The following is a 21957-nucleotide window of genomic DNA, read 5'->3' as shown; positions in this document are numbered from 1 at the left end:
ACAATGGACCTAGTGGTTAAGAGCACACAAAGTGACCAGATAGTTACTAACATAGGACGAGCTCTGAGACGTGGGAACTCTGCTGACCGCAATCCCTAATCCTATAATACCACACTAGAGGTAGCCGTGGATTGCGCCTAACGCTCCCTATGCAACTCGCCTGAGAAACTAACTAGCCCTGAAGATAGAAAAATAAGCCTACCTTGCCTCAGAGAAATTCCCCAAAGGAAAAGGCAGCCCCCCACATATAATGACTGTGAGTAAGATGAAAATACAAACACAGAGATGAAATAGATTTAGCAAAGTGAGGCCCGACTTACTGAATAGACCGAGGATAGGAAAGATAGCTTTGCGGTCAGCACAAAAACCTACAAACAACCACGCAGAGGGGCAAAAAGACCCTCCGCACCGACTAACGGTACAGAGGTGCTCCCTCTGCGTCTCAGAGCTTCCAGCAAGCAAGAAAAACCAATATAGCAAGCTGGACAGAAAATATAGCAAACAAAAGTAACACAAGCAGAACTTAGCTTATGCAGGGCAGACAGGCCACAAGAACGATCCAGGAGAAAGCAAGACCAATACTGGAACATTGACTGGAGGCCAGGAACAAAGAACTAGGTGGAGTTAAATAGAGCAGCACCTAACGACTTAACCTCGTCACCTGAGGAAGGAAACTCAGAAGCCGCAGCCCCACTCACATCCACCAGAGGAAGCTCATAGACAGAACCAGCCGAAGTACCACTCATGACCACAGGAGGGAGCTTGACCACAGAATTCACAACAGTACCCGCCCCTTGAGGAGGGGTCACCGAACCCTCACCAGAGCTCCCAGGCCGACCAGGATGAGCCAAATGAAAGGCACGAACCAGATCGGCAGCATGAACATCAGAGGCAAAGACCCAGGAATTATCTTCCTGACCATAACCCTTCCACTTAACCAGGTACTGGAGTTTCCGTCTCGAAATACGAGAATCCAAAATCTTCTCCACTATATACTCCAACTTCTCCTCAACCAAAACCGGGGCAGGAGGATCAACGGATGGAACCACAGGTGCCACGAATCTCCGCAACAATGACCTATGGAATACGTTATGGATGGAAAAAGAAGCTGGAAGGGTCAAACGAAAAGACACAGAATTAAGAACCTCAGAAATCCTATACGGACCAATGAAACGAGGCTTAAACTTAGGAGAGGAAACTTTCATAGGAATATAACGAGATGACAACCAAACCAAATCCCCAACACGAAGTCGGGGACCCACACAGCGCCTGCGGTTAGTGAAACGTTGAGCCTTCTCCTGGAACAATGTCAAATTGTCCACCACATGAGTCCAAATCTGCTGCAACCTATCCACCACAGTATCCACACCAGGACAGTCAGAAGACTCAACCTGCCCTGAAGAGAAACGAGGATGGAAACCAGAATTGCAGAAAAACAGCGAAACCAAAGTAGCCGAGCTGGCCCGATTATTAAGGGCGAACTCAGCCAAAGGCAAAAAGGACACCCAATCATCCTGATCGGCAGAAACAAAACATCTCAGATGTTTCCAAGGTCTGATTGGTTCGTTCAGTCTGGCCATTTGTCTGAGGATGGAAAGCCGAGGAAAAAGACAAATCAATGCCCATCCTAGCACAAAAGGCTCGCCAAAACCTCGAAACAAACTGGGAACCTCTGTCAGAAACGATGTTCTCCGGAATGCCATGTAAACGAACCACATGCTGGAAGAACAATGGCACCAACTCAGAGGAGGAAGGCAATTTAGACAAGGGTACCAAATGGACCATCTTAGAGAAGCGATCACAAACAACCCAAATGACCGACATTTTTTGAGAGACGGGGAGATCCGAAATAAAATCCATAGAGATATGTGTCCAGGGCCTCTTCGGGACTGGCAAGGGCAAAAGCAACCCACTGGCACGAGAACAGCAGGGCTTAGCCCGAGCACAAATCCCACAGGACTGCACAAACGAACGCACATCCCGCAAAAGAGACGGCCACCAAAAGGATCTAGCCACCAAATCTCTGGTACCAAAGATTCCAGGATGACCAGCCAACACTGAACAATGAACCTCAGAGATAACTCTACTCGTCCATTTATCAAGGACAAACAGTTTCTCCGCTGGGCAACGGTCAGGTCTATTAGCCTGAAATTTTTGCAGCACCTGCCGCAAATCAGGGGAGATGGCAGACAAAATTACCCCCTCTTTGAGAATACCCACCGGCTCAGACAAACCCAGAGAGTCGGGCACAAAACTCCTAGACAGGGCATCTGCCTTCACATTTTTAGAGCCCGGAAGGTATGAAACCACAAAGTCAAAACGGGAGAAAAACAGCGACCAACGAGCCTGTCTAGGATTCAACCGTTTGGCAGACTCGAGATAAGTCAAGTTCTTGTGATCAGTCAAGACCACCACGCGATGCTTAGCTCCTTCAAGCCAATGACGCCACTCCTCGAATGCCCACTTCATGGCCAACAACTCTCGATTGCCAACATCATAATTACGCTCAGCAGGCGAAAACTTCCTGGAAAAGAAGGCGCATGGTTTCATCACCGAGCCATCAGAACTTCTTTGCGACAAAACAGCCCCTGCTCCAATCTCAGAAGCATCAACCTCAACCTGGAACGGGAGCAAAACATCTGGTTGGCACAACACAGGGGCAGAAGAAAAACGACGCTTCAACTCTTGAAAAGCTTCCACAGCAGCAGAAGACCAATTGACCACATCAGCACCCTTCTTGGTTAACTCAGTCAACGGTTTAGCAATACTAGAAAAATTATTGATGAAGCGACGATAAAAATTAGCAAAGCCCAGGAACTTTTGCAGACTCTTCAGAGATGTCGGCTGAGTCCAATCATAAATGGCCTGAACTTTAACAGGGTCCATCTCGATAGTAGAAGGGGAAAAAATGAACCTCAAAAATGAAACCTTCTGAACACCAAAGAGACACTTTGACCCCTTCACAAACAAAGAATTTGCACGCAGAACCTGGAACACCATTCTGACCTGCTTCACGTGAGACTCCCAATCATCCGTGAAGACCAAAATATCATCCAAGTATACAATCAGGAATTTATCCAGGTACTCTCGGAAGATGTCATGCATAAAGGACTGAAACACTGATGGAGCATTAGAAAGCTCGAATGGCATAGCCAGGTACTCAAAATGGCCCTCGGGCGTATTTAATGCTGTTTTCCATTCATCGCCCTGTTTAATACGCACAAGATTATACGCACCACGAAGATCTATCTTGGTGAACCAACTAGCCCCCTTAATCCGAGCAAACAAATCAGACAGCAGCGGCAAGGGGTACTGAAATTTGACCGTGATTTTATTTAGAAGGCGGTAATCAATACAAGGTCTCAGCGAACCATCCTTCTTGGCCACAAAAAAGAACCCTGCTCCCAATGGTGACGACGACGGGCGAATATGACCCTTCTCTAAGGATTCCTTTACGTAACTCCGCATAGCGGCGTGTTCAGGCACAGACAAATTAAACAGTCGACCTTTAGGAAACTTACTACCAGGAATCAAATCGATAGCACAATCACAATCCCTATGCGGAGGTAGGGCACTGGACTTGGGCTCATCAAATACATCCCGGTAATCCGACAAGAACTCTGGGACCTCAGAAGGGGTGGATGATGAAATAGACAGAAAAGGAACATCACCATGTACCCCCTGACAACCCCAGCTGGACACAGACATTGATTTCCAATCCAATACTGGGTTATGGACTTGTAGCCATGGCAACCCCAACACGACCACATCATGCAGATTATGCAACACCAAAAAGCGAATATCCTCCTGATGTGCAGGAGCCATGCACATGGTCAGCTGGGTCCAGTACTGAGGCTTATTCTTGGCCAAAGGCGTAGCATCAATTCCTCTCAATGGAATAGGATACTGCAAGGGCTCCAAGAAAAACCCACAGCGCCTAGCATACTCCAAGTCCATCAAATTCAGGGCAGCGCCTGAATCCACAAATGCCATGACAGAATAGGATGACAAAGAGCAGATCAAAGTAACGGACAAAAGAAATTTCGACTGTACCGTACCAATGGTGGCAGACCTAGCGAACCGCATAGTGCGCTTAGGACAATCGGAGATAGCATGAGTGGAATCACCACAGTAAAAACACAGCCCATTCTGACGTCTGTGTTCTTGCCGTTCAGCTCTGGTCAAAGTCCTATCGCACTGCATAGGCTCAGGTCCATGCTCTGCATACTCAAATAATACTGTCAAATGGTGCACAGTTTTACGCTCACGCAAGCGTCGACCGATCTGAATGGCCAAAGACATAGACTCATTCAGACCAGCAGGCATAGGAAATCCCACCATGACATCCTTAAGGGCTTCAGAGAGACCTTTTCTGAAAATTGCTGCCAGCGCACATTCATTCCATTGAGTGAGCACAGACCACTTCTTAAACTTCTGACAATATATCTCTACCTCATCCTGACCTTGAGACAGAGCCAGCAAATTTTTCTCTGCCTGATCCACTGAATTAGGTTCATCATACAGCAATCCGAGCGCCAGAAAAAACGCATCAATATTACATAATGCAGGATCTCCTGGCGCAAGGGGAAATGCCCAGTCTTGAGGGTCGCCACGTAATAAAGAAATAATGATCTTAACTTGTTGAACTGGATCACCAGAGGAGCGGGGTTTCAAAGCCAGAAACAGTTTACAATTATTCTTAAAACTCAGAAACTTAGCTCTATCTCCAGAAAACAAATCAGGAATAGGAATTCTTGGCTCTAACATAGAATTCCGAACCACAAAGTCTTGAATATTTTGTACTCTTGCAGTGAGATGATCCACACAAGAAGACAGATCTTTAATGTCCATCACTACACCTGTGTCCTGAACCACCCAAATGTCTAGGGAAAAAGAAAAACAAAACACAGTACAGAGAAAAAAAAATGGTCTCAGAACTTCTCTTTTCCCTCTATTGAGAAGCATTAGTACTTTGGGCCTCCAGTACTGTTATGAACAGGTGATTCAGAACCACAATGGACCTAGTGGTTAAGAGCACACAAAGTGACCTGATAGTTACTAACATAGGACGAGCTCTGAGACGTGGGAACTCTGCTGACCGCAATCCCTAATCCTATAATACCACACTAGAGGTAGCCGTGGATTGCGCCTAACGCTCCCTATGCAACTCGGCACAGCCTGAGAAACTAACTAGCCCTGAAGATAGAAAAATAAGCCTACCTTGCCTCAGAGAAATTCCCCAAAGGAAAAGGCAGCCCCCCACATATAATGACTGTGAGTAAGATGAAAATACAAACACAGAGATGAAATAGATTTAGCAAAGTGAGCCCCGACTTACTGAATAGACCGAGGATAGGAAAGATAGCTTTGCGGTCAGCACAAAAACCTACAAACAACCACGCAGAGGGGCAAAAAGACCCTCCGCACCGACTAACGGTACGGAGGTGCTCCCTCTGCGTCTCAGAGCTTCCAGCAAGCAAGAAAAACCAATATAGCAAGCTGGACAGAAAATATAGCAAACAAAAGTAACACAAGCAGAACTTAGTTTATGCAGGGCAGACAGGCCACAAGAACGATCCAGGAGAAAGCAAGACCAATACTGGAACATTGACTGGAGGCCAGGAACAAAGAACTAGGTGGAGCTAAATAGAGCAGCACCTAACGACTTAACCTCGTCACCTGAGGAAGGAAACTCAGAAGCCGCAGCCCCACTCACATCCACCAGAGGAAGCTCATAGACAGAACCAGCCGAAGTACCACTCATGACCACAGGAGGGAGCTTGACCACAGAATTCACAACACGTGACCACCCGAGGTAGGGAACGCTGTGTGGACCAGTTCCTACGCATTTCGAAGATCGCGGTCTTCTTCGTCAGGGATGGTCTACTAGCAGCAAGATCTCTCTTATATATCGCTTCTCAGTCCACTTTAAAAAAAACAAAAAACGGAGAACGAGGTACTTAAGCAGGCAGATGATTTAAGTAAAAGCAAACAGTTCCACCTCGCTGTTTAAGCCAGTCGGCCTCAATGTGCCCAAATTAAAAATCCATCTGCTCTCGGCTCTGGACATTTTTTAATGTAATCACCTTTACGCCAGTCCTGTTTTACAATCTCAAGGCCAGTAATTACAGTACCTTTAGCCTGTCCATTATGATGCTCAGCATAATGTTTAGATAATGGGTGCCCACAGAATTTATTTTTAATGTTTCTAAGATGTTCATTTATTCTTATATTCAATGGGCGTTTCGTGCGCCCCACATATAGCTTCCCACAAGGGCATTTTAAAGAGTAAATCACCCCCTTAGTGGTACAGGTTATAAAATTGCGGATTTTGACTTCTATCGTACCGTTTGAAATGGTACATTGCTTTGTTAATTTGAGAGATTTACACATTCCGCAGTTGTAACATGGGACAAAACCAGGTTTTTTATTTCCAATAAGAGTGATACAACCTGTTCTTTGGTTATAAATAGGAATTGAGGGAGCAATCACATTACCCATATTTTGACTCTTGGTAAAAACAAATCTGGGTTTAGATTGTATCTCATCCCCAATTATTTTGTCCCCTTTCAGTAAATCCCAATGTTTTCCAACAATTTTTTTGAAAATATGCACGTTGGTGTCATATTGGGTGATAATAGGAATATTATTTACAGTGTCATTATTTTCTTTGTTACTCTTATTGCCCTGAATAAGCTCTGCTCGTGGTTTCCGTCTTACTATATCTTTCATATTCAGAAGGTGGGACTCATATCCCTTTTTTAAAAATTTAGCGGTTAATATATCCGCTTCTTGTTCAAAATCCTGGGGACGTGAGCAATTTCTATGCAAGCGTGTGAACTGGCTTTTTGGTATATTTAAAAGCCAACTAGGAAGATGGCAACTCTCCCTAGATATATAATTTTTGCAGTCAGTAGGTTTAAAATACGTGCGGGTTTGAATAGTGCCATCTTGAATGAAGACATTTAAATCCAAAAAAATAAACGATTCTTTACTCGTAACAGCAGAGAAATTTAAAAAATATGAGTTACTATTTATTTCTGCTAAGAAATCAGTTAATAAATCTGCACCTCTCGACCAAATGAACACAATGTCGTCGATGAAACGATGCCAGAGGACCAGGTTCTCACGCAGCACACCATCCGCATAGATGGCAGAGTCCTCCCATCTGCCAACATACAGATTGGCGTAGCTGGGTGCGAACCTGGTCCCCATAGCAGTACCCCACTTGGGTACGTTAGATATAACCTCACTCTATACCGTGATCCAACATACAAAAGGTTGTGAGGCAGTGACGCACTTTTTAAACAAAACTGGATCTCTTCCCCAGGAACAAGTGAAGTTTATTGAAGATTGCATTTATTTTATCTTGACTCATAATTACTTTTATTTTGAGGCGAACTACTACTCCTAGCAGTGGGGTACTGCTATGGGGACCAGGTTCGTGCCCAGCTACGCCAATCTGTATGTTGGCAGATGGGAGGACTCTGCCATCTATGCGGATGGTGTGCTGCGCGAGAACTATTCAAACCCGCACGTATTTTAAACTTACTGACTGCAAAAATTATATATCTAGAGAGAGTTGCCATCTTCCTAGTTGGCTTTTAAATATACCAAAAAGCCAGTTCACACGCTTGCATAGAAATTGCTCACGTCCCCAGGATTTTGAACAAGAAGCGGATATATTAACCGCTAAATTTTTAAAAAAGGGATAGGATGAGTCCCACCTTCTGAATATGAAAGATATAGTAAGACGGAAACCACGAGCAGAGCTTATTCAGGGCAATAAGAGTAACAAAGAAAATAATGACACTGTAAATAATATTCCTATTATCACCCAATATAACACCAACGTGCATATTTTCAAAAAAATTGTTGGAAAACATTGGGATTTACTGAAAGGGGACAAAATAATTGGGGATCAGATACAATCTAAACCCAGATTTGTTTTTACCAAGAGTCAAAATATGGGTAATGTGATTGCTCCCTCAATTCCTATTTATAACCAAAGAACAGGTTTTATCTCTCTTATTGGAAATAAAAAACCTGGTTTTGTCCCATGTTACAACTGCGGAATGTGTAAATCTCTCAAATTAACAAAGCAACGTACCATTTCAAACGGTACGATAGAAGTCAAAATCCGCAATTTTATCACCTGTACCACTAAGGGGGTGATTTACTCTTTAAAATGCCCTTGTGGAAAGCTATATGTGGGGCGCACGAAACGCCCATTGACTATAAGAATAAATGAACATCTTAGAAACATTAAAAAGAAATTCTGTGGGTACCCATTATCTAAACATTATGCTGAGCATCATAATGGACAGGCTAAAGGTACTGTAATTACTGGCCTTGAGATTGTAAAACAGGACTGGCGCAAAGGTGATTACATTAAAAAAATGTCCAGAGCTGAGAGCAGATGGATTTTTAATTTGGACACATTGAGGCCGACTGGCTTAAACAGCGAGGTGGAACTGTTTGCTTTTACTTAAATCATCTGCCTGCTTAAGTGCCTCGTTCTCCTTTTTTTTTTCTTTTTTTTTTTTGAAAGTGGACTGAGAAACGATATATAAGAGAGATCTTGCTGCTAGTGGACCATCCCTGATGAAGAAGACCGCGATCTTCGAAACGCGTAGGAACTGGTCCACACAGCATTCCCTACCTCGGGTGGTCACGTGACTTTTTACGTCATGCTAGGTCCTGTCTAGCGTCTGCAGCACCACAGGTTTTCATCGTGCATCAGTCCTTGTTGCGCATCACTAGTGAGGACGCTTAGGGGGTGTATGTCACCGGCCGGGACTACACTCCTGAAGAGACACACGTTTTTTCCTTCCTCTTTTCCTTACTTCGGACTCCGTCTGGATTTTCACCAGGAACGTAACCCTTGATTGGAAGACTGTCATCATCGGGTAATGAGGCTTTTTGCCGACACTATACATTCTAATGACATTGAACTATTCATCTATTTGCGTACCTGAACTAATGCAGTTTTATATATATCTTTTAATATGTGTGCAGCCATTGCACTGAAAGACTGATTGTATTCATTGTTGTGTGCTAATTTTATTATTAAATAGCTAGTATATCTTATGGGTTATAGGCAGCCTCTGTTCTACTAAGGATAGAATATATGCACAGCGCGAAATATATGTAGGTTTTACAATTGTTATTTTCGTTGACAATATTGGTGGTTTATGTCCTATTTCGCAGCTGCATTTTTTTTTCCTTCCTTTAGGTACTGTTGCCTTTGCGCCAACCCCTCCATATAATTAATTAAAAATATAAAGTTATTTTACTTACATCTTGGAATATAAATTTTGTAACCATCAAGTTTCCCCAAAGGAGGAGTCCAGGCCACCTTTAAGCCAAAAAGTCTCTCTTCTATGATTCGGAAATTAGTTACTGGAGGCACAGGAGCTTTAAATGAGAGAGAAGTGGAAATTAATCTTTAGGTATACGTAAATAGAATAAATGAAAAAAATATCTTTTAACTTTTAATCATTAAACCACTTAAACCATGAACAGTTATTACTCAATATATAAAGCATTTTCATAAATTGAAGAATAAGTGTTGTCATTAAATTTAAGTGGTTTAATGATTAAAAGTCATTCTTTCATTTAGATGGTTTATATATATATCTTACTCAGGGGCCGATAGACAAAAGTCCACAGTATGATGGCTTTCTCAGACCCTTCTAACCACATGATGCCCCCACAGCTCATCATGCAGTATGATGGCCCCTCAACCTTCCCCCCCACAAAGTATAATTTCCCCACATCCCCCCTCTCCCAGTATGATCCCCTACAGCACCCCTACACAGAATGACACCCCCAACAGTACACCACGCAGTATGACGGCCTCACTGTTCACCAAACATATTATGACCCCCAACAATTTTCTACCATGTCTACAGATTGCCAAATTAAAACAAAAAACAAATTTGAAACTACTCACTTAACCCTGTTTCCCTGATGCGATGCTTCAGTCTGTGCCGTGTGTGGACTGAAGCTTCAGCTCTGTGCAACCTTGCAACTTCTGTGCTAGGAATCACAGACGCAGAGGACAGAAACACACAGGCTGAATGGTGGAGCAGATATCTGATATCTCCTTGTTCTACCATTGTATTAAATTCTATCAACATCCTGTGATTGCAGATAGCATTCCAATTCAGTTGCCAGGTAAGGGAGGAGATGCCGTTTGGTACCGGTTACTCCCTCACAGTCTCAGGGCCCCATAGCAGCTGCATGGTCTGCCAATACCTGATCCTGGAACTCCCAAATAATTAAACTATTTACATGGTAGGGGACTTTTCCCCACAGAAAACACATACAGTGGGGCAAAAAAGTATTTAGTCAGTCAGCAATAGTGCAAGTTCCACCACTTAAAAAGATGAGAGGCATCTGTAATTTACATCATAGGTAGACCTCAACTATGGGAGACAAACTGAGAAAAAAAAATCCAGAAAATCACATTGTCTGTTTTTTTAACATTTTATTTGCATATTATGGTGGAAAATAAGTATTTGGTCAGAAACAAAATTTCATCTCAATACTTTGTAATATATCCTTTGTTGGCAATGACAGAGGTCAAACGTTTTCTGTAAGTCTTCACAAGGTTGCCACACACTGTTGTTGGCCCATTCCTCCATGCAGATCTCCTCTAGAGCAGTGATGTTTTTGGCTTTTCGCTTGGCAACACGGACTTTCAACTCCCTACAAAGGTTTTCTATAGGGTTGAGATCTGGAGACTGGCTAGGCCACTCCAGGACCTTGAAATGCTTCTTACGAAGCCACTCCTTCGTTGCCCTGGCGGTGTGCTTTGGATCATTGTCATGTTGAAAGACCCATCCACGTTTCATCTTCAATGCCCTTGCTGATGGAAGGAGGTTTGCACTCAAAATCTCACGATACATGGCCCCATTCATTCTTTCATGTACCCGGATCAGTCGTCCTGGCCCCTTTGCAGAGAAACAGCCCCAAAGCATGATGTTTCCACCACCATGCTTTACAGTAGGTATGGTGTTTGATGGATGCAACTCAGTATTCTTTTTCCTCCAAACACGACAAGTTGTGTTTCTACCAAACAGTTCCAGTTTGGTTTCATCAGACCATAGGACATTCTCCCAAAACTCCTCTGGATCATCCAAATGCTCTCTAGCAAACTTCAGACGGGCCCGGACATATACTGGCTTAAGCAGTGGGACAAGTCTGGCACTGCAGGATCTGAGTCCATGGTGGCGTAGTGTGTTACTTATGGTAGGCCTTGTTACATTGGTCCCAGCTCTCTGCAGTTCATTCACTAGGTCCCCCCGCGTGGTTCTGGGATTTTTGCTCACCGTTCTTGTGATCATTCTGACCCCACGGGGTGGGATTTTGCGTGGAGCCCCAGATCGAGGGAGATTATCAGTGGTCTTGTATGTCTTCCATTTTCTAATTATTGCTCCCACTGTTGATTTCTTCACTCCAAGCTGGTTGGCTCTTGCAGATTCAGTCTTCCCAGCCTGGTGCAGGGCTACAATTTTGTTTCTGGTGTCCTTTGACAGCTCTTTGGTCTTCACCATAGTGGAGTTTGGAGTCAGACTGTTTGAGGGTGTGCACAGGTGTCTTTTTATACTGATAACAAGTTTAAACAGGTGCCATTACTACAGGTAATGAGTGGAGGAAAGAGGATACTCTTAAAGAAGAAGTTACAGGTCTGTGAGAGCCAGAAATCTTGATTGTTTGTTTCTGACCAAATACTTATTTTCCACCATAATATGCAAAAAAAATGATAAAAAAACAGACAATGTGATTTTCTGGATTTTTTTTTCTCAGTTTGTCTCCCATAGTTGAGGTCTACCTATGATGTAAATTACAGACGCCTCTCATCTTTTTAAGTGGTGGAACTTGCACTATTGCTGACTGACTACATACTTTTTTGCCCCACTGTACCTGCAGTAGATATATTACTTATTTAATTGGACAAAAAACTATTATATTTAATATGTAAATGAGGGCCATAAGTGCAGCCTTGGCATGACCTAAATCAACATGCCTTGACCTCCCCTTAGCTTGATTGAAAGAGCTCACTTGTCCCGAGCGAGTGCTGCCTGAATTGAATCCCAGCCTTGCATGTCTGTGCTGGGACTGCAGGAGCTGAGCTCACATAGAGTGTCAGTGAGGGGGGCTCTCTTATCCCTCTCATCTGTATACAACAACCACTCTTTACAAACAGGATCACACAGTAGCGAGTAGATGCTGCAGACAGGGAAGAGGGGTTAGAGGACGTGTCACACTGACTCTGTGCACACTTGCTAAGCTCTTGCTGTATAAATGCGGATGTTTAACATGAAGTGAGGCGGTAACCATGAGCGAGATGGTAACCGTGGGTGAGGTACTGAACTTCCACTTCCCGGCATGCTACATGAAGATGGGGGTCCTAGATGGGTGTGTGGGCTTTGTTAACGGGAAACTACATACTTGCAGGTGACTTCAATTGGCGAGTACTGGATGTTGTAAAGTTCAGTGAGGGAGACCACCACTCAAAAATAAACCATCTTTTACTGAAAAATAATGTAGGGAGGGGTATTTACAGTGGATAGCAGGTGCAAATCTTCATGTACATTTATCTTAAAACACAGAATAGCTTCACAGAAATTCTCTCTTTCCTTTCCTAACCTCACTCAATTTTGACTCAATTATTTCCTCTGTTTTCATCACTATCCAGTACAGTGCTTCAGGAGCTTCCCTTATCCCCAATAACAGCACTAAAATCCACTCAGTGAAAGTCCTGTACTTCAACCTGCGGCTCCACGTCCTTTTCCCCTTAGGGGAGCTACTTATGCCACTATGGCCTTTACTTAGCTACTTAACTTCTTTATTTGTTGACACTTTGGAACTACCACCTGGGGCACCATCTTTGTCCTGCTTTCCTTGCTCTGATTCGTACCGTTACCTATTCGGCTTGTGAAGCCTGATCCTGTCTCCGGTAAATCACTCACTTCTGCTAACACTTTTCCTCCGCATCCTTTTACCGTTAGGGGAGCTACTTATGCCACTATGGCCTTTACTTAGCTTCTCTATTTGTTGACACCTTGGATCTTCCACCTGGGACACTCTGTTTGTCTTATAACCCCTGCTCCGATTTGTTTCGTTACCTCTTCAGCTTGCGAAGCCAAATTCCATCTCCGGTAAATCACTCACTTCAACTATCACTTTGCCTCCGTCTCTACTCTGGATCTCACTATCCATTACCTTGCTCTCCTCTCACTTAAGGGACACCCAATTCATGAGACTCTGTTCACTGATCAGGCCATAGGTCTGCTTCTACTGTGTGTTGGGCCTTATCTGCCTACCTAATAGGAAACTTCCTATGTCTCAATTTTAACCCCCCACACACATTCTGGGCTAGTTCCAGCTGCAAACATTAACTGTCCCTATTAACTCCCTACTGATGGGCAGACTACATGTCCTAATAACATATATCATTAAACACATAACACATTTGAATGCATTATAACAATGCACGTGTCTTTTAGGGGGAATGTGGTCAATGCTTACATCTTCTTACAGACATGCAGAGTTGGGAATTTAATTCAGGCAGAACTCACTCGGGACAAGCAAGCACTGTAAATCAAGCTAAGGGCGGGTGCTCAAAATGTTGATTGACGGGTCAGAATAGTGCATGAAGGCCTTGGCCACACCAATAGTGCACTAAAGAGCTGTGTCATTTACATAAAATGAAATAAAACCATTTTTCTGTCCAGCTAAAAAGTACATAGTATACTGCAGGTTTAAGCGTTAAGTCCCCAATAGGCTGTATAAGTAGTTTACATTTTGTTCTGAAAATGACAGATTCTCTTTAAGGCTTAATACCCTATAGGGATCCAAGAAGTATCGTTTCTCCTTGCGGAGAGTGAAATGATAAGCATTTCGAGGTGAGGAGACTTAAAGCCGCAATGCTCCTCTGGGAAATATGCAAATTGTCTCTTCAGAGAGGAAGAGGACTAGAACTCCAGTGCCACCTATTGGTCTCTGTCTATGGTGCCACCTGAGTCTGGCTTATCTTGTCACATCCCTTGTTGTTTCTCTGTTCATTACTTTGTATATGTTTACTTAATAAACTTTTGTAATTTTTAATTACTTCGGTTTTTGTGGTGCTTTCTTTTTATATGATTTTCATTCATTATTGGCACTTACCTTTCAACTATTGCACCTTTCCTTACTGGATAGTGGATGCAGGCCTTGTTTATTTGTTTTGCCACCTATTGGAAGTAGCAATCCTAACAGTCAATGTCGACTCTTTAACGAGTCTTGTCACTATAGGGTAAGTGCACAGGTCATGTATTTGCAGCAGAAATGCTACACCAAAAATGCATCAGTTGGCAAGAAAAATTCTGCATAAAATACATGGTTTTTGCATTTGCATTTAGATAGGTGAAAACCGCAGCAAAAACACTCAACGTGCTGCAGATTTGAAACTGAATCAAATCTTCAAGTTAAAAATAAGCAGCTTGTGAGTGAGATTTCAGAAATCTCATTCATTTTGCTGGTATTATAAACTGCAGCGTTTTGGTGCAGAAATTTTTGTTGCAAATACTGAACGTGTGCACACAACCTTACACTGCACCATGTATGTACACAAAACCGCCAGCTGGACACATACTTGTCTTCCCTATAACGGTTGCTGACTCCCCAAGGACGTTTGTATATGTGGCAAGGACTGTGAATAAATATTCAGTTGTCGGCTTCAGATCAGTTATCAACACCGTGTGCTTGTTACTGTCCAGCGTAATCTAATAAGAAACACAGTCAGAAACACATTTCATCATATTAGGTGCAAATATTAGATTTCTAAAGTTTAAAGTTGTTAGGAAATTTTACTGCTCCTTCTGATACAATGTAATTGGCTACTGTATATTTAATGCAGTGCTCCCATGACGTGTTTCATTTATAAATCCTGTGTATATGTGCATGTAATGTAGTGGGAGTGTATTAATACACAGTAAGTACTCATCTACTATCACCTTCTGTGGGATCCAGCACTGTTCTTCTCCTCTTCTGAGTGACATCACCGCTCTTCAAACTCCGGCACACACTGCGCTATGCTTGACCGCTCATTGACTTTTACAGAGTATGACTGTAGAGTGTCAGAACAAGGCTTCATAGGCTTTAATTGTAAAATAGATTTCCGGCTCATACATAGAGCATAGAGTGAACCATCTTATCTGAAGGGCAGTGACGTCACTGAGAAGAGGAGCTGAACAGCGCTGAATCTCGGAGAAGGTTATGGTAAGGTATGTAACACATAAAAACAACACAACATGAACATATAGACAGATTTAGATAAAAAAAACTTGGGAGTACATATTTACACAGGGCCATGCATGCATATGAATAAAAACTAAACCAATATTTTGCGAAATATAGTACTCTTTGCTCTAAAAAATTACTAAAAGGGTCAAAAACAAAATTAAACATAATTTTTAACTTCTTGCAAAATTCCATTAATAGCAATCTAACATAATTTGTAGGTAGCACAATAGTCTTATTTATGCATTACGATTTGGTCAGTATTTTACAAAAAATAGCAAAATACCAACCAGAAGTTTTTTTTTAAAGAATAACCTTCATTTTAATTTTAATTTCATAAATCAAAAGTACATATAAAAATAAGCAACTTTGTAATATATCGCAGAGAAATCTGCTTCTTTCACCTCCTGGACTGATCTTACATTCTCAAATCAGGGGTAAAACCAGAATTCAATGAGACAGATTTTACATGTGAATTCAGAGTTCCGAGACTGAAAGATCAGTCCAAAAAGAGAAAATAAAAAGCTGTTTTTTTCCTGGTTAAATATATTACAAAGGTTCTAACTTTCAAGCATACTATTGATTTTTGAGAAAAAAACTAAAATAAAAACCATGGTCACTCTTTAAGGTCTCATTCATATGTCCTTTTTTACGTTTGTGTTCTAATCAATCTAATCCATTGTAATCTATAGATCTCTTCACATGTCAGTGATTTTTTATGAATCGTGTAAAAATCTCAGTGACATTTCTATTTTTGAATCAAGTCAAGCATCATACTTAGGCTAGGTTCACATTGCGTTAGGGCAGTCCGTTTAGCGCATAGCGCTAGCAGATTGCGCTAACGCAATGTCTTTATGGGGGTCGCGTTTGTAGTTCCTGCTAGCGCCGATCCCCGATCTGTGCTAGCGAGGAACGGACCTCGGACGCACCTCGGACGCTGCTTGTCACAAAATAACGGCACATCGCTAGCGCGTGCCGAAAATGGCATGCGCTAGCGATGCGCTACAGAGAAAAATCACATTGCTGTCAATGGGTGCGCTAAGAGACCCGTTGCATGGCGTTAATTGCGACAATTTCGCCGTGCAACGCAGTCCGTTAGCGTGAACCTAGCCTAAGCCACATAAGTCTATGGGCCTGTGAAAATCACAGACATCTAACGGATGTCATATAAACTCTGCCATAAGTAGGAAAAGATTTGCAAAGTATTTATTTTTCATACGTGATAATCGCTGATGTAACACTGATGGTAAAAACTGACAGACTGACAGGAAATATAATGGAAAGATTTATACTTTTTTGCATATTCTACCAGTTTTGTCTTCGTAAATCAGATGCAAAATCCCAACCGAATCTGAATTTCATGAGTAAAGCTGGGGTCAGAAGAGCGCATGTTCTCGGTCATGAGAGAATCGGGCTGATTATGTTAATGACACGAGAATCAAACTCTGTTACAATCTGATCCGAGTGTCATGTCAGTGTGATCCGATTGAATAGTAGCACAGGTGCGGAGAATACTGAGAAACTAATTTCTCCATTGTCTCAGTCAGAACGCGTACATTGGACTGCACTCGGATGTCAGTCTGATGTTATGCAAGCACCCATAGACTTGAGTGGGTGAGAGCATTATAATTCTCGGATGCACTCGTAGTGTGATGCAATTGTTTTCTCATGCCGAATTGACATGACAAAATAATCGCAGATCTGCACTGCTGCAGAGTATAACATTGGGCTAAGTGCTATCCGATTCAACATCCAGTAGCACTCGGCCGTGTTATACAGCCGTGTGAGCGAGACCTAAGAATCAGACTTTTTTCAGTCAATCGGACCGTTTATATCACTACTTACCTGTCGTTGGTCATATGTATTAAGACGGCCAGAAGATGTCAGAGAATTCAATGCAATTTGGTAACCTGTTACTTCTCCTGTTGCTGGGCTCCAAGTAACACGCATTGAATTGTAATTCTGTTCACTTACTATCAAATCTCGAGGGCCAATAATTTTTTCACCTGAAAAATTAAAGAATATTTTATGAACAAAACACACAAGCATTTATACAATGTACAAACATTTGGTGAAGAGTCACACAGCCCTATAATGGGAACTGGACGTCAGCTCTCAATTCGAGTGTAAGAGCTGCATAGAAATAAATGCATTCATGATTGGGTCGGGAGAGGTGAAGGCCAGTCTGAGCATTTTGTTATGCTAGTTATACAGCTGTGTGACTCTCCCCCAGAAGAAGCAGTCCGCGAAACATACATTGGGGTGAGGAGGGACACTGTGATCTACCTACATGGCTGCCCCGGTAACACGTTTATTTACTCTCCTTATGCTACTTTAGCTTGTGCTTTGCACAGTAATCTTCATACAGCATTTTTCCTAGGAGGTCACTGACCTTGATGTATAGCTTGTATTAACCCAACTCCTATGATTTATAGTGCAACCTTTTTATCACATATGACTTACAAGACGAGTAGCACGGCACAGTGTCCCCCCTTTTTGAGCTCTCTGTTTTTGTTACATTTATTCTGCTTTTTTTTAAATCAAATTATCTAATACAAATTAATTATTTTAGCTTATGCTCTGGTTCTTTTCATTTGGCTATTCATCATGTTAGTCCAAATTTTTGTAGTTAAGTTGTAAAAAGTGTCTAAAACATGCAAAAATTATGGTGCAAGTCATGGAAGAGGTTTTTGGCACAAATTTTGCCAAAATTCCTGCCATGTAGATTGATAATTATGTCATATTGTTATGTTTCATTTTTCTGCCTAATAGAGCAATTGAATAACCCTCCTGAAGATCAGGCGAGTATTTACAGCTCATGCTGCCCAAGGTACTAAGTTGCAACACTTCCAATTATCACACTTTTTGAGCAATCGTTATGATAAATGATTCAGTTTTAATCAATGATTGAACTATGTTAAACGATAATTGTAAAGTCTGCTCATGGTGATATTTGCACCAATCACTGCTTCCTAAGGAATAAGGTGTAGGTGAATGATCCGAAAGAATCGGTTTGATTTTGCAAATGACACTCTGATCAAATGCTGATCAAATTTTGATCTGAGTGTGAGCATAATGTGATCTGATTCTTTCAGATGAACAGAAGATGGAGAAAGAAATCTCTCCATTCTGTCAGTTTGCGGAAATCGGTCTGCACTCAGGTGTCATCCAAGTGCAGACAGCAGGTTTCCACGGACTCAATGACTTGCATGGCCGAATGCAATCAAAATATTGGATCAAACTTGAGCATTCAGTGATTTTTGCCTTGGACAGACTCTGTCTGAGTTTAAAACCGGACATGCTCATGGCTCAATAGAATAACATTGGTCCAAGTGTGATCCGATGTTTTTCCAGACAGAAAATACGCTCGTCTGCACCTTCCCAAAGAGTCATGCATAATGGGAAGTATAAGCCCCAGTGCATTGTACCAAAATGCACAATCTCTAAAAATAAGTAGCCTCAAGCCCCCAAATATCATTGAATACAATTTTAAGGAGAACTTGTCACCATAAAAATTCAGTTCATTCAGTAGGCATGATGTTATAGGACAGGTTGAGCTAAGAAGATTGATATATGACTTTGTGAGAAAAGAATTAGTATAACCATGTTTTCATCATTTAAACCTCTGCTCTTTTGTGGATTTTGGGTCCAGTGGGCGGTCATATCAGTGACTGATAGCTATTTCTTTATGCACACTTATTCAAAGAATGCTATCAATCACTGGGACTCAATCACTGGACATCTCCACTTTGCACTGACGAGGGGCAGTACCCCGAAACACAGTGTCTGCAAATTGAGATCTGGTTTAGGTCTCATCCTAAGTCATGTGACAAGGCTTGTTAAAGAGTCGACATTGACTGTTATGATTGCTACTTCCAATAGGTGGCACTAGCGTTCTAGTCCTCTTCCTCTCTGAAAGACAATTTGCAATCACTGGGACTAATATCCCAAAAAGAGCAGAGGATTAAATGCCGAAAACAAAAATTATACTGATTCTTTTCTCAAAGACTAAATAACCCTGCCATTAAGTGATTAAATAACAGCAACAAATTGTTACTAAATAACACCACCATACCATGACTGGATAAAACCACCAGTGAATAAGCAACACCACCATACAGTGAATAAATAACACCACCAGTGAATAAATAACACCACCATACCATGACTGGATAACTCCACCAGTGAATAAGTAACACCACCATACCATGACTGGATAACACCACCAGTGAATAAACACCACCACCATACAGTGAATAAATAACACCACTAGTGAATAAATAACACCACCATACCATGACTGGATAACACCACCAGTGAATAAATAACACCACCATACAGTGAATAAATAACACCTCCAGTGAATAAATAACACCACCATACCATGACTGGATAACACCACCAGTGAATAAACAACACCACCATACAGTGAATAAATAACACCACCAGTGAATAAATAACACCACCATACGATGACTGGATAACACCACCAGTGAATAAACAACACCACCATACAGTGAATAAATAACACCACCAGTGAATAAATAACACCACCATACCATGACTGGATAACACCACTAGTGAATAAATAACACCACCATACTGTGAATAAATGACACCATCATACCAAGATTGGAGAACACCTCAATACATTGATTAAATTTCACCACCTTGTGACTGGATAAAAACTATACCATGACTAAATAACAGCAACATATTAGTGAATAGATAACACCACCATACAGTGATTGGATAACACCATCATACTGTGACTGGACAACCCCAATAGCGACTGGAGTGGATAACACCATCATAGCGCAACTGAAGAACACGACCATACTGTGAATACATAACAACATCATACAGATACGAGATAACTCCGCCATAACCTGACTGGATAACACTAGCATATAGTTACTAAATTCAAATATTTCCATGTTTCTTTTTTAAGTAGCCATATCTGTGCACTTTTTGGCCACTAGCATATAACAAAGTGTGGCATTTACTTTTATGGGTATTTTGAGGGCAAGTTCGGTACATATACAGAAAACATAAAAAAACACAGTAAAATTTAGAATTTGTCCTACTCAAAGAGAATAAAACAATGAAGAAAAAAATATTCTGTATCAACAAAAACAGGATAGCGTGCACATGTGCGTATGTATGTGTGCAATTTGTCATTATTCAGAACTTAAACAACCCCAAAACTGCACCGTCTATATATATAATTGCCTAAGGGGTACTTCCGTCTGTTCTAACTTCCGTCTGTTTATCTGTTTGTCTGTCGCGGAAATCCCGGGTCACTGATTGGTCGCGGCCGGCTGGCCACGACCAATCAGCGACAGGCACAGTCCGTCCGCGAATTGGCCCCTTCCTACTCCCCTCCAGTCAGTGCCCCCTCCATACTCCCCTCCAGTCAGCGGCCACATAGGGTTTTAGCAGTCCGTTACATGGAGTGCGTTACACCACGACATAATGCGGTGTAATGCAGTCCGTTAACGCTGCTATTAACCCTGTGTGACCAACTTTTTACTATTGATGCAGCCTATGCAGCATCAATAGTAAAAAGATCTAATGTTCAAAATAATAATAATAAAAAAAAATCATTACATTCTCACCTTCCAGCGCCTTTCCCGCTCCTTGCGACGCTCTGGTCCCAAGAATGCATTGCGGCAATGACTCAAGATCATGTAGCGGTCTCGTGAGATGATGACGTAGTGGTCTCGCGAGACCTCTACATAATCATGTGTTATTGCTGCAATGCATTCTTGGGACCGGAGCGTCGGGAGGAGCATCGCTAAACGCCTCGCCTGGATCCGGGGGCCGATGGAAGGTGAGTATATAACTATTTTTTATTTTAATTCTTTTTTTTAACAGGGAAATGGTGCCCACATTGCTATATACTGCATGGCCTGTGTTATATACTATGTCTCTGCACTATATACTACGTGGCTTTGCAATATACTGCGTGGCTGGGCAATATACTACGTGGCTGTGCTGTATAGTGCATGGCTGTGTTATATACTACGTGAGCTGTGTTATATACTATGTGGGCTGTGTTATATACTGCGTGGGCTGTTTTATATACTACGTGGCTGTGTTATATACTACGTGGCTGTGTTATATACTATCTGGGCTGTGTTATGTACTACGTGGGCTGTGCTATATACTACATGGGCTGTGCTATATACTACTATACATATTCTAGAATACCCGATGCGTTAGAATCGGGCCACCATCTAGTATATAATAACAGTACTGCTTCCTTAACCCAATAATAAACAAGTCTCAAGTACAAAGCATTTTTTTTTATTTTTCAGTTGTTGAATTTTAAGAGCCTTTGGGCTGTATAAGGTCTGGTTATTTCGGTATGACAATCAGTTGTTAATGTAACCCTTTTCAAATACTTAGAGATGAAAAAAACAACATTTTTTCTAATGTTGGCTTATTAACTGATGATGCAATAATTTTAGATAAAATTTTAGATAAAGTGAATGTTCACTACCCAATTTTAGATAAAATGAATGTTCACTACCCATAGTAAGCTCTGCTTCATCATCTGTTTAGATTTTGTTTAGTCTACACTATTTTATTTTAGCCTGGCTTCTTCTGGAGTCTACAAGTATAGGATTATCTACAATGTGTCAATCTCCTATTGGCTTTATA

General features: G+C 41.8%; 1 protein-coding gene across 1 annotated transcript in view; it reads right to left on the bottom strand.

The window, feature by feature from the left end:
• Nucleotides 1-21957, bottom strand: part of LOC138676256 (collagen alpha-1(VII) chain-like) — an 831262-nt gene that overhangs the window by 632396 nt on the left and 176909 nt on the right. Inside the window, exons 7-9 of the mRNA XM_069765365.1 lie at nt 17137-17297; nt 14645-14774; nt 9301-9417 (exon numbers count right to left, since the gene is read on the bottom strand). Of these exons, the coding sequence (XP_069621466.1) occupies nt 9301-9417; nt 14645-14774; nt 17137-17297 (408 nt within the window). The remainder of the gene's footprint in view (nt 1-9300; nt 9418-14644; nt 14775-17136; nt 17298-21957) is intronic.

Source organism: Ranitomeya imitator, chromosome 4 (assembly GCF_032444005.1).
Source record: "Ranitomeya imitator isolate aRanImi1 chromosome 4, aRanImi1.pri, whole genome shotgun sequence".
In the NCBI taxonomy this organism is placed as follows: domain Eukaryota; kingdom Metazoa; phylum Chordata; class Amphibia; order Anura; family Dendrobatidae; genus Ranitomeya; species Ranitomeya imitator.
This window is presented reverse-complemented; position numbering and strand designations above follow the sequence as displayed.